Here is a 19,708-nt window from a genome sequence, read left to right on the forward strand (position 1 = left end):
TATCCCACCAGTGCACTAACTCCTAGAGGACACTGCAGTTACCACATGGGAAGATTAAGATTGCATAAATACCATACATTTAAAACACATTACCCCACACAAGAATCCTGGGAACTGCAGTTTACCCCTTCAATAAACTACAGTTCCCAGGATTCCTGGGAAGTGTGTGCATGCTTTAAATGGATGGTGTGTACGCAGCCTAAGGCACTGGTAAAGTCGTGGGTGGGTGGGTGTGTTATTTGCTACTATGCAATTACAATGTATCTATAAACATAAAAAACACTTTAGAAAAATGCAAGCCTCTATATACAATTAAGAGTCGTATAAAAGCATCCTTAATGCACTATGTAAAAAATTGCATTTTAGTTTTGAACTAATATTATATTTTGAATACAGTGGTACCTCGGGTTACATACACTTCAGGTTACATACGCTTCAGGTTACAGACTCCGCTAACCCAGAAATAGTACCTCAGGTTAAGAACTTTGCTTCAGGGTGAGAACAGAAATCGGGCTCCGGTGGCGCGGCAGCAGCAGGAGGCCCCATTAGCTAAAGTGGTGCTTCAGGTTAAGAACAGTTTCAGGTTAAGTACGGACCTCCAGAACGAATTAAGTACTTAACCCGAGGTACCACTGTATATATATCTATCCCATTTCCCTATATCCCAACTTCTCTTGGAATTTCTGCTCATTTGAATGGTCAATTTCTTCTTTGGTTTTTCCAACAACTTCAATGTTCCCCCAATTCAAATAGGATTTTCCCCACTACCTTTTTTTGTACAGAAAGTTAGGACTACTTTATACCATAGTTAACACAGCATCTTTATCTGACATTATAACTCAAAATGCCTACTAGAGCAGAACACCCTTCTCAAGTGCAAATTGTGTGTTAAACTGGGAGAAGAAGAAGAAGAAGAAGAAGAAGAAGAAGAAGAAGAAGAAGAAGGAGGAGGAGGAGGTGGTTATCATTTGTACCCCGCCTATGTGACTCTGGGTGGCTGTGTTTTGTTGTTCCTAAAAAATCCAGTAGCAGCTATGCACATTCCAAAGAAGTCACCTTGTTACCGTCTAGGAAGCAAGTACCACTGAAACCAAAAGGACCAATTATAAACACATTTATCACCTATGAACCACTTCATGAACTGTTCCTTAATCAGTGCTTTTTTTCCTTTAAAAAATATTTAGGGGTACTCTCATTTTGACTCAAGAAAATCACCATTTTATAGTTCAAATCGGGGGAAATAAATACAGTAAATGGAAAAAAGTACAAAGATTCACAGAATGTTTAGGGGTATGCGTACCACTGTGTCCCGCCCGGAAAAAGCACTGTCCGTAATCAATATGCATAGGAGCCAGTTGCAGAAGGGGCTGAATATGCAACTTTTTCAAGTTCTTGGTCAAGGGAGTCAGCCATTTAAAACATGAAAAGGACAACCTTGGGGACCTTTTTCTTCACTTTATTACTACATATCCACACAATAAAAGTGCCACTGTTAAGACATGAGTTAGGGTCAGACTGAGCTGTGGGTCCTGCCCCACCAGCTGCAGATCAATGGGGGGGGGGGGACACCGGAGAAAGCTTAATCCACCTCACAATTCAAACTCCCCAGTTGTAGCCGTGGAGCAAGAGAAGCATTTGTTCCTCTTGCACGTTGACAGTGCTGCGCAAAGCAATCACGTAGCTGCCACGGAAGCACATTAATATAATGCCATTAGAAAAATGGGGAGGATGCACCCTCTCCTAGATCCTGCATCCTCAGGATCACACCCTAGCACTTACTGGTTACAAGTGTCAGACCTGGAAGGCCAGGGCTCAAATCCCCACTTGGTCATTACTCTGGAATAACTTGAGGTGCTGTGGTTTGCCAGCAGGGCCAGATTTAGGTTTGATGAGGCCCTATGCTACTGAAGGTAATGGGGCCCTTTATATGTCCAGCTGTCCTTTGTCAACTACAAATTGTCGCTGTTTTTTGTGTTGAATATATGCTATATCGTAATTTATGGATCTAATAGGTATCTAAAGTAAGGTCACCAGACGTCCCCATTTCCCAGGGACAGTCCCTGGATTTACAAATCAGTACCCTGACAAAAAAAAGGGATGCGGGTGGCGCTGTGGGTTAAACCCCAGAGCCTAGGACTTGCTGATCAGAAGGTCAGCGGTTTGAATCCCCGCGACGGGGTGAGCTCCCGTTGCTCGGTCCCTGCTCCTGCCAACCTAGAAGTGCGAAAGCACGTCAAAGTGCAAGTAGATAAATAGGTACCGCTCTGGCGGGAAGGTAAACGGCATTTCCGTGCGCTGCTCTGGTTTGCCAAAAGTGGGTTAGTCATGCTGGCCACATGACCTGGAAGCTGTACGTTGGCTCCCTCGGCCAATAAAGCAAGATGAGCGCTGCAACCCCAGAGTCAGTCACGACTGGACCTAATGGTCAGGGGTCTCTTTACCTTTACCTTACCCTGACAAAATCCTATGATTCCTACTTAAGTTGAAAAGTGTCCCCAGATTCATTGGAAAAAAATCTGGTAACCTTAATCTAAAGCCATTTGCACATCTCAAAATATGTATTTTATCAAAGTAATTGTTGAACAGCAATACAATTAAGAAGAAGTATATTAATAGTGAAGTAATTATGAAGCTCTTAACTTAAAATGATTGGGGGCCCATTACTTACATCACAGGAGCCTACACAACACGAAACACTGTTGCTGTATGTAGGTTTTATTTTATTTGTTTTTTATCTTATATTTTGGAAATGTACATCCAGTTGTTTTTTTCCTTTAAATTTTTTTGGGGGCCCCAAGAGAGTGGGGCCCTAAGCTACGGCTTGTTTAACTCCAAATAGTACTAGTAATAATGATAGCGCACATGCATGCGGTGGATGAACACCCACACACACACCCGCGCGCGAGATCCTATTCCGGATGTTTAAACCTTGCCAGATCTCAAGTAGCCGCGTCTAGGAGGGGAAAGGGAAAAAAAAGCCTGGCGGAGAAGCCAGCTCCATTTCCCTGCAGTTGCAGCAGCAGCAGCTCCCCGAGGCGCTGCTGACTCCGCATTTTCCGCTCAGCTCCGTGCGCGCACGCGCGCCCAGCTAGCGGGCCGCAGCCAAGCCCGCCGGTCGCTTCCTTGCGTTGGCGTGGCGCGCCCAGCAGCGCGGCTCCCGAGAAGCGACCTGGCTGGCCCGGGAGCGCGGGGTCCCTTTCCCCTCGCGGTCCCTCGCCACTGCCGGGTCCCCTGGCATGGCGTGGGCGGCGGCCTGGTCCCTCGCTATCCCGCCTCTCGGGGACCTTTGGAGAATTATGTCCTTCCGCTGGGCTGAGGCGCGGCGAATAAACGCCTCCGGCTCCGAGGAGGAGCAGGCGCCCAGCGCCAGCAGCACCCGCCGGACCCTTTTGCCGCCCCATCCATCCTGCAGCCCCCGATATGTCCCCCGCCGCCCCGGACTCGCTTCCACTCACCCGCCTTCCCGCCGCGCCCCTTCCCTCCGGCGAGCTGTCCCTGGGGTTGCGCGGCGAGCTCGGGATGCGGCGCCGCTGCTAGCGCATCCTTCTCTGGCCGCCTTCCTGCTGCTTCTCGGCCGCTTCCTCCGCTGCGAGGAGGGGCGAGGCGAGAGGAGAGAAGGCGAAAGGAAGGCGGCAGGCAGCCGGCAAAGCGGCCGATACGCAGCTCCCTCTAGGGTTGCAGCCTGGTAGCCGCGAGATGTAATATGTACAGTATTATTAAAAGAGAGAGAGAGAGAGAGAGAGGTAGAAAGGTCCGGAAAGAGTTTATTCCCACTCATCCCCTCCGCCAGATTTCCTGCAAAACCACCTCTGTGAAGGTTGATGTGAAATATTTGTTATAGGTGCGTCAGATGTTACGCAACGGGAGTTGCAATGTGATCTGACACAGGATTCCAACTTTTGGTATTTGACATCCTCATCCTCATCATGCCGTTTAGCATTCATTCATTCATTCATTTCATTTATAGTCCACTTTTCCTTCAAAAAGGGATGCGGGTGGAGCTGTGGGTTAAACCACAGAACCTATGACTTTCCGATCAGAAGGTCGGCGGTTCGAATCCCTGCGACGGGGTGAGCTCCCGTTGCTCGATCCCTGCTCCTGCCAACCTAGCAGTTCGAAAGCATGTCAAAGTGCAAGTAGATAAATAGGTACCGCTCTGGTGGGAAGGTAAACAGTGTTTCCGTGTGCTGCTCTGGTTTGCCAGAAGTGGCTTAGTCATGCTGGTCACATGACCCGGAAGCTGTACGCCGGCTCCCTCGGCCAATAAAGCGAGATGAGCACCGCAACCCCAGAGTCGGCCATGACTGGACCTAATGGTCAGGGGTCCCCTTACCTTTCCTTCAAAGAGCTGAAGCTTGCACACGTGAGTCTCCCCCTCCTCACAACAAGCTTGTGGGGTAGGTTAGGCTGAGAGGGAGTGACTGGTCCAAGGTCACCCAGTGAGCTTCATGGATGCCCTGTGATTTGGACCCTATGCACACTCACCACCTGAAACCCCTAAAACAGCAATTTAACATGAATTTTACTATCTAACGAGGTGATGGGATCATGGCCACTGGTCCCATCACCTCCTGGCAAATAGAAGGGGAAGAAATGGAGGCAGTGAGAGATTTTATTTTCTTGGGCTCCATGATCACTGAAGATGGTGACAGCAGCCATGAAATTAAAAGACGCCTGCTTCTTGGGAAATTTTTTCCTTCCAGTAGCACCTTAAAGACCAACTAAGTTAGTTCTTGGTATGAGCTTTCGTGTGCATGCACACTTCTTCAGATACATGCACACGAAAGCTCATACCAAGAACTAACTTAGTTGGTCTTTAAGGTGCTACTGGAAGGAAAAAAATTTTTTTGTTTTGACTATGGCAGACCAACACGGCTACCTATCTGTAACTGCTTCTTGGGAGAAAAGCAATGACAAACCTAGACAGCATCTTAAAAAGTAGAGACATCACCTTGCCAACGAAGGTCCGTATAGCAAAAGCTATGGTTTTCCCAGTAGTGAAGTATGGAAGTGAAAGCTGGACCATAAAGAAGGCTGATCGCCGAAGAATTGATGCTTTTGAATTATGGAGGAGACTCTTGAGAGTCCCATGGATTGCAAGAAGATCAAACCTATCCATTCTTAAGGAAATAAGCCCTGAGTGCTCACTGGAAGGACAGATTGTGAAGTGGAGGCTCCAGTACTTTGGCCACCTCATGAGAAGAGAAGACTCCCTGGAGAAGACCCTGATGTTGGGAAAGATGGAGGGCACAAGGAGAAGGGGATGACAGAGGACGAGATGGTTGGATAGTGTTCTCGAAACTACCAGCATGAGTTTGACCAAACTGCGGGAGGCAGTGGAAGACAGAAGTGCCTGGCGTGCTCTGGTCCATGGGGTCACGAAGAGTTGGACACGACTAAACGACAACAACAAACGAGACTACTGAGCCATAAAACGAAAGCAATAATCAATGTACAGTGGTACCTCGGGTTACATACGCTTCAGGTTACAGACTCCGCTAACCCAGAAATATTACCTTGGGTTAAGAACTTTGCTTCAGGATAAGATCAGAAATCGTGCTCCGGTGGCGTGGCGGCAGCAGGAGGCCCCATTAGCTAAAGTGGTGCTTCAGGTTAAGATCAGTTTCAGGTTAAGAACGGACCTCCGGAATGAATTAAGTACATAACCAGAGGTACCACTGTGCTGTACAATAAAATAAAACAGTATTGTAGATCAGGCATGTTCAACTTCAGGTAGGCTGCTTCCCTCAAGGGGGCAGGGCGGGCGGGCGGGCTCACAGCTCTTCCCCCCCCCCCAAGTCAGACCTTTCTCTCGGCCCCACCCCCACCCAAAGCAGCTTTCTCTCTCTCTTCAAACCAGCTAGGCTGCAGAGCTCTCCTCATAACACTGCAATTACAATGGAGGGGTGGCACTGTGGGTTAAACCACAGAGCCTAGGACTTGCCGATCAGAAGGATCAGAAGGTCGGCGGTTCGAATCCTGGCGACAGGGTGAGCTCCCATTGCTCGGTCCCTGCCTCCCAACCTAGCAGTTTGAAACACGTCAAAGTGCAAGTAGATAAATAGGTACCGCTCCAGTGGGAAGGTAAACAGTGTTTCCGTGTGCTGCTCTGGTTCACCAGAAACGGCTTAGTCATGCTGGCCACATGACCACATGAGCTATACTTCCTCGGCCAATAAAGCGAGATGAGCGCTGCAACCCCAGAGTCAGTCACGACTGGACCTGATGGTCAGGGGTCGCTTTACCTTTACCTTTAAATTAGGAGCACAACAGTAAAAATGGAAGCTCAGGACACAAAACGGAGCATGTTCAATTTCTGAGGCAAAGTTCACAAAACGGAACACCTACTTCCGGGTTTGCAGCATTTAAATTCCATGATGTTTGTGAACTAAGCTGTTCAAAAACTGTATAGGTGAATATAAAAAGCCCGGGACACAAATTTCACAGACCTCTAGCAGCTATGATGGCTAATTTAACAGTAGTAATGTATTTAGCATAGCATTAACTCTGGAAGTGTATACTCGTTTCTAACCAAACTAAGCATTTTAGAGCAAAATATACAGGTTAAGAAGAACTATTTTTCATCTGCGGGATGAAAGCAGAAGGTCCTGGGTTCAATCCCTGACATTTCCTAGTAGGGTTGGGAGACACTCCTCTCTGAAATTCTGGAGAACTGCTGCCAGTCCGTGTAGACGATACTGAGCCAGGTAGACCAATAGTCTGACTTGTTATAGGGCAGTTTTCTATGTTCTAATGCACCTTTTCCAGAAAACACAATTATAAATTATTCCTGTCCTAGTTGAAAGTGTGAGTCGTGTTATTGTTTTGCATAGGAGACAAAATATTTTGTACCCAGCACTGTTTGGTCTTGGCTACAAAATGAAATTCTGTTTTAACCATGTTTGAACACTGGAAATGGATCGAAGCACGTTGATCTTTGCAAAACACGCACACACTCAGCATAATTTAACATGCATAGCATCTGTACTCGCAGTCAGCGCGAGCCACTGCCAGTAAGAACGGACACTATTAGGCTAGATGCACAAACAGCCTCATCTGGTATAAGGCAGGTTCCTCTGTTTCAATTGAACCACCTTTCCCTGATTGGAGCGTTGTTCAAATGTTACTGGTTTGCTCTGAGAGTTATAACTTGGGCCCATTGCCCTGAGACTTTTTACAGATAATAAAGATATTTGGAGCTGTAGACCTGCACAGATATCCCCAAAGAGCTCTTATTCCATTCCTGGCCATCTTTTAATCTGTGAATTTGTTGTTGTTAGCTGAGCCAGGAAAGCAAACGGTGAACTCCGGATTGCAAAACCACTGGGTGATCTCTCTTGTGTCTCCACCCCCTCCAAGAATTCTAGAATCCTCAGAAGATTCTGAGCAGTTGGTTTTTCAATTTGAAGCTCTGATTCCAATCTGTTGAGACCAGCAGCCACCTTTGGGTGCCAGAGCAGCTTCCAAAGTTAGCCTGCAGAAGACCGATGGATACTCTCACAGCCTCCTCTGTTTCCAGCAGGCCCTGGGTGCTCCAGTTCTTCAGAAACCTCTTTGGGAGCGGCAGGCATGTCACACAAGAGGGGCAGAGACCCAAGGCGAAAGACAAAGATAACGCCACGAGTGAACTCCTGGACTCTCCTCTGCCCGAAAATGGGCTTGAAGCAACCTTGCCAGGCCAAGAGCCTGATGCCACCAAGACTTCTCCCAGTGAGATCTGTGGGGGGTTGATGGGCAGCTGCCCTGAAGAGCTATCATTGCTGAAGGAATTAAGTCTGGGAGACACTACCCCTACGAATGAGAACAAACTGCCCGCTTCATTTCACTCGGCTAGGATGGAGATGGGAGACTCAGATGGCTTTGCTAACCCCATGATAAGTGGCTTGGCCAAGGACCCATGTGAGAAAGTTCCTGTCACGGGAGAGAAGGAAGAAGAATCTGATGACAGGGAGACAGTGGGAAAGTGAGTGTCACCAACGTTGAGGCCAAGTCTCAGCACGCAGAACAGTGTTTAAAACTAATTCAGCTAAGTATTTCTCAGAGTAGACCCACTGAAATTAATGAACATGACTAAAATCCACTTCAAGTAAAACTCAGTTATTTCTAATAGGATTTAATATCTGTTCAGATTGCTTCCCATACAGGAATGTGTGAAAATAGATGGGCAAATATTGCAAAGCCCTTCACAAAAACCACTTGTGTTAATTGGCTTCTGGCTGTATTACATGGGTACTAATTAGGAATGGAATTGCTCGTTGACTGTTCCGGCTGTTCTTGGCTTCAAAAGGCTGAACACTTAATTTTGTGCTAAACTTTCCATGAGGTTGATTATCACACACTGAGTTGAGATACGTGGGGTTTTGCCTTGCTAACTGAAGTTCACTGTATGAGATGTTAACCATAAAAATGCATGTGGAAGGAAGGGTTACTACAGCTGGCAGCCAACCAGAATTTCACAAGCCTGACTTGTTATCATTTAGACTGGCTGCCAACAGCAGAGGATGCAAAGTCAGAAAAAATGCAGCAGAACTTGATTTAGCACATCATTGATTTAATATGAATGCATGTGCACTCTGTTGTTAGATGGAGATCTGCTTTTGCTGCCTTGCAGATGTACTCAATAATCTTCCTCTCAGCTGAGCGATTGTCTGCTACCTTCTTCGAGGTTGTTCAAATCCTATGGAGACAGACTGAAAGTGAGGCCTTTGGACCGAAAAAGGAACATCCCTGTTACAAAAAAAACCACTTTGCACATGCTCCGCCTCCAACACATTTTACCCTGAAGTTATTTTTCAAGGGGAAAGCCCTTTCATCATCTTAAGAGGAAAATGGAGATCTGGACATGCTCAGAAGCGCTTGGCTGGAGGTGTCTGGATTTTTGAGAACAAAATTTGCAATCCTAGAGTTGCACTTAAAACCTCCCATCCGTGTATAATGAATAATCATTAACGGTTAATAATTCAATTTTAAGTAGAGGAATTTGCATAAGCAGTGCTGCCATGAATAATTCTTAATGTAAGATTTCCATGTGAAGAGGTTTCCATAATCTGTTATTACAAACCACAGATTATCATGGAGACTAACTACCTGGGTCTTTTAGATACAGACTGAAGGCTTTGTTCATGCAGTCAACTAAAGGGCTTGACTTAGAGACAGGCCTCATCCCAGGAAATTCTCTCTTAAAATTTTAATCCCCATCAACATCATCGCTTTTATTCACTACAGTAAATCCACCTGTCTGTGGCAATGTAGCAGTTATCTTTGCTGATAAAGATGTGGCGTTTGGGTGTAGATATTAGGGTGGGAAGAAAAAAAGTGATGAATGAAGCACTGATGTGGATGTCCCCTTCTTCTATGCAATAATTGTGTGTTTGACTTTAGGGATGAATTTCCCCAGGTCCTGTGTGCAGATGATGGAGTTGCCATGTCTGCTGGATCCATGACTGATGTTAAAGGCTGTAGCGCTGAAGAGGAAAGAGAGCATCTACTGAAAGGTGAGGGCTGGAAGAAGATTCCCACTCACCCATATGGCAGCTGCTGTCCAACAGTACCTTTACCCCTCCCCCCAAGCTGCTATGACTTAATTGTTTTCATCCTATTCAATACCAGATGTCTGAGGTTTGAGACATGTATTTCAAGCAAGCAGGAGGCAAACCTTACAATCAAGAACACCCAGTATTATGTCAGATGGCCCATTAAAGATGGGTAAGAACTACAGCTGCAGTTCTTATTAGGTGATTCCATTGACTTATATTGTGCAGAGGCTGTATTCACACCAGTAGATGCTGGTCCAGTGCCAGATCCCACAGTGAAAGCAGCAAGGTGACTAAGTGGGTCAAACATTGCAGGTGTCCAGATAGCTCTGAGTGAGAAGATTTCACTGACAAAGGTTGAGAGCAGGCTGAAGCCTTTTATGCAAGTATAGGCAAACTCGGCCCTCCAGATGTTTTGGGACTACAACTCCCATGATCCCTAGCTAACAGGACCAGTGGTCATGGATGATGGGAATTGTAGTCCCAAAACATCTGGAGGGCCGAGTTTGCCTATGCCTGGTTTTATGTCTCCAAACTACTTCCTCCAGGCTCTCCTCACTTGTGGGGAAATTCAGTCAATCATTCTATATGTATGCCACCTTTCCTAAGTTAAAACAGTGCCCAGGGTGGCTTACAACACATCAAAAGTTAAATAACTACAAGTATAACAAAAGTAATCATAAAGATCCGAAATAAAGATACAAAAAATTAACTTCAACAACAGTAAGAATCCCCCACAACAACCCCCCCTCCACCCCAGTGTACTGTATCTTATCTTACACCACTGATCTGGAGAGGTACTATGGGAGGCATTCATCTTCTCAGACTCACAGGAAGTTGGCTGTGAGGATTTGGGCCCTGACCCTACAGGCTTTAGTAGACTAAGAGATTCTTCTGGAGACTCCTGTCTCACAGCCTCAAGCATAGTGGTCTCCTGATCTGCAGCAGCCAGTTCAGAGCCCTGCTTCTTGACTCGATTCCTTAGCTGGTGCCTGTGCAGCCTCAAGCTCTGTGGCTGAATTGCTGCTGGATTTAGAGGGCATTACAACCCACCCTGGTTATCTGGAGAGACTTCATGAGTTGGTGACATCGCTTTTCTTTTAAACAGAAGATGTACCAGAAGGGGAACCTCCAAAAGCAGACCTCTCTCCATGGAACAGACTCCTCAATATGTACAAGCAGCGCCGGTGGCTTCCTGCTTCTAAAGGGGTAAATATGCGACAGGGAGTTGTTTTGGGGTTTCCCCCCTCCCTCTCTGCAAGTGGCATTTTTATATTGTAAGCAAGGATAAATACGTGATTTCCATCAGAAGAGTGAAGGTAACGAAATTACATTGTGAGCTGGCCTCTAGAATCCCCTCTAGAACACAATGCAAATTGGCTTTGCTTAAAAATCAAAAGATAGGTGGGATTTGAGAGTATCTATGCTAGCTGCCAGTGCCACATATTTATTTTTATTATTTGTTTAAATATAACACCCCACCTTTTCATCAGTCAGCCCACAACCTAACTCACAATAGCTATTACCATCCAGTGAAAATGTTAAGAATGAAAAAGGAACAACACAGCAGTAGGAATCAGTAGATCTAGTAGCAATCAAGACAATAATCAGCAAAATGGCAAGCAACAATACCTGACTTGCAAATAGAAAATATCAAGGAGTCTTGATATTACAAGTGGTAGTTCCTCCATCAAGAAACTGTGTCCAGATAGGGACAGTTGTCATGCCTGTGATCTTGTGGTGCTCAATAAATGTTAAATTATAACAGCAGACGTCTTAGAGATACTTAAGAAACCCTTGAAATAGGGTATGGCAAAATAATTCAGGGCCAGCAGTCATAGCCCTTCAGCAATAGCCCAGTTCATCAGCTGCATTAAGTGCTATTATTTGTTGGCAGATATATACCCGGGTGTGGGTGTGTGGGGGGGGACAACAACCGATTAACAGTGGGATAAAAGACCATGAAATGCAAGAGATGTACAGCATGTGACATTTCAATGCAGAGCTCAAATGTATGGATGTAATCCCAGTGACTTCATTTTAGCAGTGCTAATTTAACACCCATATTGGAAGGGAGACCTTGATTCAGACTGTGTCCTAAACAAATACAATCAAATAAGCTGATTAGCTCCGCATTAATTTAAATTCTAGTTTCACACTGGAGACTCGTTTTAAAGTTGTTGTTGTTGACATATCAGCAGCCGAGTGTCCTAAAAACTAGGATAGAGACCTAACATCAGCATCTGACTTCCTTGGGTAGCTGCGTGCTAAAGTCTGTCTTCCTTGGGCCCCCTCAAGAGCAGTGCTCTGGTAACTGCAATTTGGTTGCCATCAGTGGCGGGTTTAGGAGCGCAACTGGTTTGCCCACACTGGGCACTGAACTGAGAGGGCACTGGAGGGGGCACCACAACAATGACTTAGAACAGAAGGTGAGAGGCAATGAGGTGCATGTGCCAAATTTTGGTGTTGCACTGAGCGGCACTGAAATTTGAAAGCCCAAAGTCCGCCACTGGTGACATCCCTTATATTACTTTTCCCACAATGCCCTGGACATGTTTCAGTCCAAGCAAGCAAAAATCAAGAGTGGAAACTATTTCTCATTGCTGCCATCACCATGCTTGGAAAATCTATTCTGTCAGTTTCTGCCTGTGAGTCAGCTGTTACATGCCAGAGTCACATGACAATAAACCTAAATAGCACTTTTAAGCATTCAAATAGCTTTGTATACATTATCTCAGTAAGCTTACAACAGCGCTGAAAAGTAGGGCAACCTTTTTGCCCTCGTATTGTGGGTGTGGAGGGCAAGATCTGAAAGACAGTAGCATGCCTAAGGCCACCTCAGAGCAGAGGTGAAGACGGGGGATTTCCCAACTGCCTGTTTTCTTAACCACTGTACCAGCACAACGCCTCTGCCCATAAAAACAGCAAGTAGCTCCAGCCAAAGCAATGGCTTTTGCACATGTTTCTCTTTCAGTCCTTACCACACAGATAAGCAAGCACTTGTGCAAAGGGCTTAATCATGCCTATTTTTAGTAACATGTTTTGCAGCCACATGGAAATGGCTTCATAAGCATCTTTTTGCACCATATACATTGCCTTCGACACCGTTAGTGCCTAATGATTGGGAGTGCTTACATAGCTGGGTATTGCGGCAGAATTACAGTAAGTAGTAGTCAGTTACCATAATTAGTCGTAATTTTAACTATTCTGTTGCTTGGTGCATTGGCTTTCCAATCAGAGGGAAAGGGGAAGTTTCATATAACAGCCCACAAGACTTAGCACATGCCCAGAGGAACTGGGCATGGAGGAAAGGGTTAATTTCCTTCATGGGCCCAAATCACCTTATGAGATAAGCAAGCAGGTGCAAGGTCAGCAAAGCCAGTTGTTATGGCTGTGAACCCAGCTCACGTCAGCTCATTAGTCAGCCAGTGAGCCTTTCTGTGAGTTGGAGTCTGTGTTATGTCTTAAAGCTGGAGCAACAGAGATACTTTGTCCTTGTCTGTATCTGTATCTGTATCTGTATCTGTATCTGTATCTGTATCTGTATCTGTATCTGCATCTGTACAGTGGTACCTCAGGTTAAGAACTTAATTCTTTCTGGAGGTCTGTTCTTAACCTGAAACTGTTCTTAACCTGAAGCACCACTTTAGCTAATGGGGCCTCCTGCTGCAGTTGCGTCACCACTGCACGGTTTCTGTTCTCATCCTGAAGCAAAGTTCACTGTATCTGTATCTGTATCTCTGTATCGCCACCAAGGACTGTATTACTGAAGTCTAATCTTCTACAGCAGTAAACTATTTTTGCATCTTAACATGGCCCTGTGGGGTGAATAGAACTGAGGACAACTTCCAGTACATGGGTATCTCGCCTCAGATTCCCACCACAAACCTGGCCTTCTGGTAGTGAAGTTGTTGAAACTTACTGGAAGTGGGAGGGGCAAGGTGAAGGGGGGGGCTGTGTTATGCCAGCACATTGGTGGAGCCAATCCGGTACTCCCACCAGTGCAGCCACACAGGGTGTGTGTCTGCTCTTTTTATCCTGTTTTATATTTTCCAGCTGTTTACTTCCCCCTCCCCTTCTGGGTTGAACACATGTAGGATATATTGGTGGCCATTCTTCTGGCAGAGCAGTGGCACATCTTCTTCCTCAGCATACAGTGGTACTTCAGGTTACAGACGCTTCAGGTTACAGACTCCGCTAACCCAGAAATAGTACCTTGGGTTAAGAACTTTGCTTTAAGATAAGAACAGAAATCATGTGGCAGCGGGAGGCCCCATTAGCTAAAGTGGTACCTCAGGTTAAGAACAGTTTCAGGTTGAGAACGGACCTCCAGATTAAGTTCTTAACCTGAGCTACCATTGTAATAGGTGCCTAGGGTTGCTGTGTTAGGCTGCAATCCTAAACATACTTACTAAACATACATACTAAACACAGTGGTCTTCCGCAGAAACGTGCAGAACAGTCCTAAGCATGTTTATTCAGAAATAATTCTCACCAATTTCGATGGAGCTTCTTCCCACAAGAAGGATTTCCTTCTTATGCAGGCATGTCTTTCTGCTTGTTTCTTTCTGTTTTAATCTTGTAAGTTTTTGGTCATTTCATTTTTGCAACAGTCCATGACTAATATCAATAAAATTGAACTGCACTCATGCAGTCCCAATAGAATCAGATTTCAAACATCCATAATTGTTCAAAATCAAAATTACATTCTTGGTCCACTTGTGAAATAATATAATATAGGTATTTATGCAATTTCAGAAACCTTGCTATAATCGGATAATTAAAACTAAATTCCATTTTATCTGGCCACATCTTCTGAATATGTTTTTTTAAATATATATATATATGCACCATCTTCAGGATATTCCAGTACAACCAGTTGTTGAAGATGATCTAATGGTATATGGAATTGCAACACCCAGACCTCATGTCACCCTATCAAATTCCTCTGCAGTTTGCAGTGCTTGTGGGTAAGTTTTTGTGGTGCTCTTCATCCCCCGAATTCTGAAACATTGAGTAGATGGTCCCCAAATACCAAAATTTGTGCAATGTGATGTTGAAATGTAGAATGTAACCAATGAGAATGAGCAACAAAAGATTGTGGAGTGCCTCTGGCCCCTAAGCAGAGCTTCCAGCTAGGACAATGATGGACCACCAGATTTGTACTCTAAAGAGGGTTCTTCAGCTCTTCACTAAGCCAACTGGAGTTGATAAATGAAAATGAATCGTCAGGTGGAGTGCTGGGAACAGCTTTCGATAGTACCACATGTGACCACTAGATGTCACTGTCCAATTTAGAACAAATTTACCGGGCTAAAGTGTGTACTGTATCCAATAGTGGCTGTAAAGGCATTAAAATGCATTACAGTACTTGGATTAAAAGAAAACACCCTGGTTTAAGGGGCAATAATTTGGAATGGAGAATTTATAGTGAGTCACACTGATACGGAGTCTTTAATTTATGGATGTATTTAAAAATACTTACTCTTTCTTAATCTGCTGTAAGGATTATAATTAGATATATACGATTGTACATTTTAAATCTGCAATTTGTTGGTGTTGAATATATAAGTGTAAATGTGTATGAACGTGAAAGAAATCTTAGTAAAAACCAACCCTGGTGGTGGCAAATCTTTTTGACAAATATGCCATAGGTGAAGTCCAAAGTCTTAGAGAGTGCCACCCTAGTATGTACACATTCCATATTCATCATCCTGTGCCTTTGTGTGAGTCTGCTGAGCTGGGGAACAGGGAGCAGTTGGCTGTGTAGCAGGGGGGCTCATAATTAATATGCTATAGTCCTAAGCCTCTCTTATTTGTGCTGCCTATAACACCGGTGCCAAAGGCTGGCTATCCATGATATATTATAGACCCACAGAAAAAGTAAAGGACTTAATAGGACATCCTCAGGCCTTCCTAGAATTATTTTCTTACACAGAATATGCACAGTTATTGCTGAGGATCCAGTTGGCCTATTCAAAAGCACTGCTGTGGGAATTCAGCTCCCCCCCCCAATAATATAAATTAAAACTATCCCACGTGTATTGAAATTAAAGGCATCACCACCCTCCTCTTACCCATACCAATGACTTACCATTTTGTAAATCTTTAAAAACTATTTCCTTTTAAGTATAACATTGATCTACACCAGCAGCAGAATTCATAAATGCTCTGTTTCTGTTAAAAAGCAAACAGATGATCCTCTCACAAACTTGGGGTCCACCTTTTGTGCAATTAAAAAAATACGGTTGAATCACTGAGATCATTGGATAAATAGTGGTACAGAAATTTAAGAACAGCAACAACAACTGATCACTGATCACCCGGATAAACTTTAATCTGCCTTTAATTGGCCTCTAGAAGTGCTACAGATGTGATGAACAGATGATTACCTTGAACTCTCATTACATCTCTGTTTTAATGAGCATCTAAGTACCTACTGATAAGGTACTGTGCTGGATCCTTTTGAGGGCAATGCATAATAGTATAACAGTTGTCCTTTAGAGAGCAGTGCAGTAAATTAATTTGAAAGCTGCACATGAAGTTTAATCTGTTATAAACTTCTTGTTGTTTTTAAAATAAAGCCAGTGATAGTTGGAGCCCTGAGACTGACTTTTGCTTGTTGTACTTTGTAGAAGCTATTTTATTTATAGCATTCAGATTTTAGAGAAAGGAATGAGAATGGCTATTCAGATTCTGACATTGAACCAAGCTATGACCTTAGGGCAGTCACATTTGTTTATTTAAATAAGAGCATTTATAAACAACTTAATATTTTTTTAAAATCCCTGAGTGGTGTACAACATAAAAACAATAAACAATATCATGAAAACAAAAATAGAACACAAACCCAATAAAAAATGTATAAAAGCAGGAATTTTGGAGATTGAAGCAAATAGAAACAGGATCCAGTCTTAAGGGTCCAGGAAAACCTAGGCAGGAAGATGTCTTTATGAGACATTTAAAGCAACTGATGGTTGCAATATCAATTTTGGGGTCACTGCCATTGGCTATTCTGTAGCTTGTAGAATTTCCCCAGCTCTCTCTACTTAAGGCCTAACTGGTAAAATGAGAACAGTCAAGATTTTACTAGGTTCCATCAGTGCTAGCAACGCTTCTAATCTAACTCTGTCTCTCCCTGCCCCAATGCAATCTAGGCTTCCTGAGAATGAAGATGAAGAAGGGGCTGGTGACTGTGAGACGGCACTCAGAGGTCCAGGAAGAAATGATGCTGGAAGTCTGGAGCACCCTAAGGTGTTGTAGATGCTAATATAGTCTGGGAGGGAATGGAGGCTCATAGCACTTTCCAACATTCCTAACTTTTTGTCTTTAAAGTGGTATAGGATTGTCTTTTTTGCTGAAGCAGCGAAAGAGAGGGCTCTGCTCTTCTAGTTCTCTAGTGAGAATGACAGGATCATGGAACTCATAGGCAAACCAGGAATCACCTCCATTTCCCTCCTGGCAGAGGCTCTGAGCTTTTAACTGCTACATGATGGGCAGAAATTCAACAGTTGCAGCTTCTGAACACTACTTCATTGCCATGCCACCAAGGATGGCACCTGCTGAATTTCTGCATGCAACACAGCTGTTGCAGACAAATAACCTTTGTTGGGGAGGGGGAAAGTCCACAACCCCAACCTCATCAACTGTAACTGTGAATGTAGACAACAACTTTACTTGCAGATGGTAAATTGAATCCCTGAAAGGGTCATGCCTTGATCTTCATGGATGCTGAATTAACTGGGGTTTTCTTTCAATCAGCAGTCAGGATAATGGACTGAGCTCCTTGAGTTTTTTCTTGGCTATTAATTAATGGAGCATCATCTTACATGTCTGCATTAGCAGGGAGAAGAGGTAGAGTAACATAAAGGACCAGTGTGGAACAGTGGCTAGTGTGTAGAAATCCCAAGTTTAAATTACTGCTAGGCTATAAAACTCTCTGGGTGACAATGGACTGGCATTAGCACATGGCATCCTCAGGCATCTGGCCAGCTACTGATGCTCACCATCTTTTTGTCTGGTGCTCTGATCAACACCAGGTGGCTAGGATTGAGAGCCACCATTTAAATTTCCCACAATGCCCCACAACAATTGGTTATATTTTGGAAATCAAAATGGCAGCTTCCAGCCGCACAGCACTGATTGAAGCTGCTACTGCTATCCACCATGGCTGTTGTTTCCAGAGCTCACCAACATTGAAGGAGACCTGCCACTGACAGAGGAAGGGACCACCAAGGAGCCCTTTACCAGGGGGCCTTTCAAACTTAGAGCTGGCTCTGCTTTTGACAAGTATTCTCAAATATTCTTCAGGATGACTGTGAGCTCACAACACCACTTTGAAGGAGAAAGTAGGATTCAAATGTAGGATATCAGTGACAATGGAACTTCGGAGTGATCATTGGTATGCCTTTGTAACATTATTCTTTCTTTCCACCCTTGTTAGAATGTGCACTAAGGAAACACTGTCGGAGTCACTTTGAGTCTGCCAACTGCACCCTTCTCCACTTTATTTGCTGGGAGGAAGATGGTCTGCTAAGGATTGTTATTTGTAACCCACCAGGACTGTTTTAAATTTCTTTCTTTCTTTCTTTCTTTCTTTCTTTCTTTCTTTCTTTCTTTCTTTCTTTCTTTCTTGTGTATAGCTGTTGCCCACTTTCCCCTGTGCTCCCCTTACAAATCCACTAGATGTGTTCGTAGTATATATTTCAGGTTGATGAACTGCTCTTTCACCTCATTAAAGTTTTCCTGTGAATTCATATCTTTTTTGTGTGCTTTTAATGTCACACATGACAAAGCTAGACATCTCTTGAGACTTCATGAAACACAGAAGGCTCATTCAGACTTCTGCTTCTCATTCAGACTTCTTGCCACTTTCCCCTTGGAAAACCCAATACTAACTGCTGAATCAGAACAAATGTCAATCGAGTTGTCCGTGGACTGATGTTTACTCCAATACAGTGTTAAAGAGCTGGTTTTCCCAGGGAAATCAGTGGGAAAAACACTGGATCTGTGCTTTCTAGGCACAGGACAAGCTGAAGGGTGAACTATGTATGGTAACTCAACATAGATATTGACCTCAACATCCAGCAAAATCTGAGTTTTTAGACCTATGCATTATCTTGCTCACTGTTTCTGCAAGGTGTAAAACATCAAATGCCATAAGCTGTTGTTGACTATCAGTGATAGATACTGACAAACATAAAGCATTCAAATAAATGATTGGAAACTAATATTAAGATCAAATATTGGAATATATAAAATACTGATGCCAAATTGAATATCTACCAAATATTTGGCATTCACATATGCAGAGAAAAACTTTTTTAAAAGATATTTATTGAAGTTTTACAAAAACATAAATTTGAAAAATCATATAAAAAGAAAGAAATACAATAAAAAAACATAGAAAAATACATAAAATAAGAAAAAGAATAAGAAAAACTTTTGAAGATCGTTAGGGAAAGGGCAAATTATCTTCAGCTCCACTTATTCCTTCATTTCTAGTATTTTAACTTTTTGGGTTAGGCAGTTGAGGTCTTATACGTCAATGTACTCTGGGTCCCTCCAGACCTTTTCATTATGCATTCATGATGATTCCTGCTCATGAGGATATCAAGGTGGTCATACACAATCCCAAATTCAATACTGTTTGTGTGTGCAAAAATGTTGGATGGTCACACGCATATCCCATAACTTCCTGGTGAAATCCCGTAATTATATATACCACAAATGTTCTGGTTTATCTTTTTCCCATTTTTGTTTCACGATAGCCCCTCCAGACAGCAATAATGAGGCAGCATTAGAGATGCAACATGGAACAAACTAAGAACAAATTCACCATAAACGCACTATTATTGAGTCAAGAACAGATTGCTGAAAAAACAATAAAACACTAGTCTGGAGGGGCTTTCTATTATTCAGCTCTTGATTGGCAGCTACCCTCCAGAGTCACAGAAAGACATCTTTCCTAGTTCTAAAACCTGAAAACCTTTGTTCCTGCCTCTGTTTCAGAGTGTGGATTTGGACTAGGAAGTGGATCTTGCTTCTCTCTTTATACCTTCAGCCTCTTGTAAGAGGTGAACTGTAGGCTAGCCCTTGGCATTTTTAACCACAGGCTGTGAGAATTGAGCCGGAATAGTTCTGGCAGCCCAAGGCCCCTGCTAATCTGGGAATTC

The 19,708-nt window shown here is 43.8% G+C and overlaps 2 protein-coding genes across 3 annotated transcripts in view; one reads left to right on the forward strand and one right to left on the reverse strand.

The window, feature by feature from the left end:
- The window catches only part of BAK1 (BCL2 antagonist/killer 1), a gene marked incomplete at its 3' end in the record, with an annotated part of 37,800 nt that extends 34,090 nt beyond the window's left edge, over positions 1-3,710 (reverse strand). Inside the window, exon 1 of one of the 2 annotated variants that reach the window (XM_083619688.1) lies at positions 3,456-3,710. The remainder of the gene's footprint in view (positions 1-3,455) is intronic. The other variant, XM_083619690.1, reaches the window with a different exon arrangement.
- Positions 3,711-7,389: 3,679 nt separating this feature from the next.
- LOC310765328 (uncharacterized protein) lies at positions 7,390-18,289 on the forward strand. Its single transcript, XM_083620151.1, has 6 exons — positions 7,390-7,963; positions 9,382-9,494; positions 10,642-10,742; positions 14,394-14,503; positions 16,691-16,787; positions 17,977-18,289. The coding sequence occupies exons 1-6, from the start codon at positions 7,488-7,490 to the stop codon at positions 17,986-17,988; spliced, it is 909 nt and encodes a 302-aa protein (XP_083476277.1). The 5' UTR covers positions 7,390-7,487; the 3' UTR covers positions 17,989-18,289.
- The last annotated feature ends 1,419 nt before the right edge of the window (positions 18,290-19,708 follow it).

Source organism: Podarcis filfolensis (assembly GCF_964270895.1).
Source record: "Podarcis filfolensis genome assembly, chromosome: 6".
Taxonomy (NCBI): Eukaryota; Metazoa; Chordata; class Lepidosauria; order Squamata; family Lacertidae; genus Podarcis; species Podarcis filfolensis.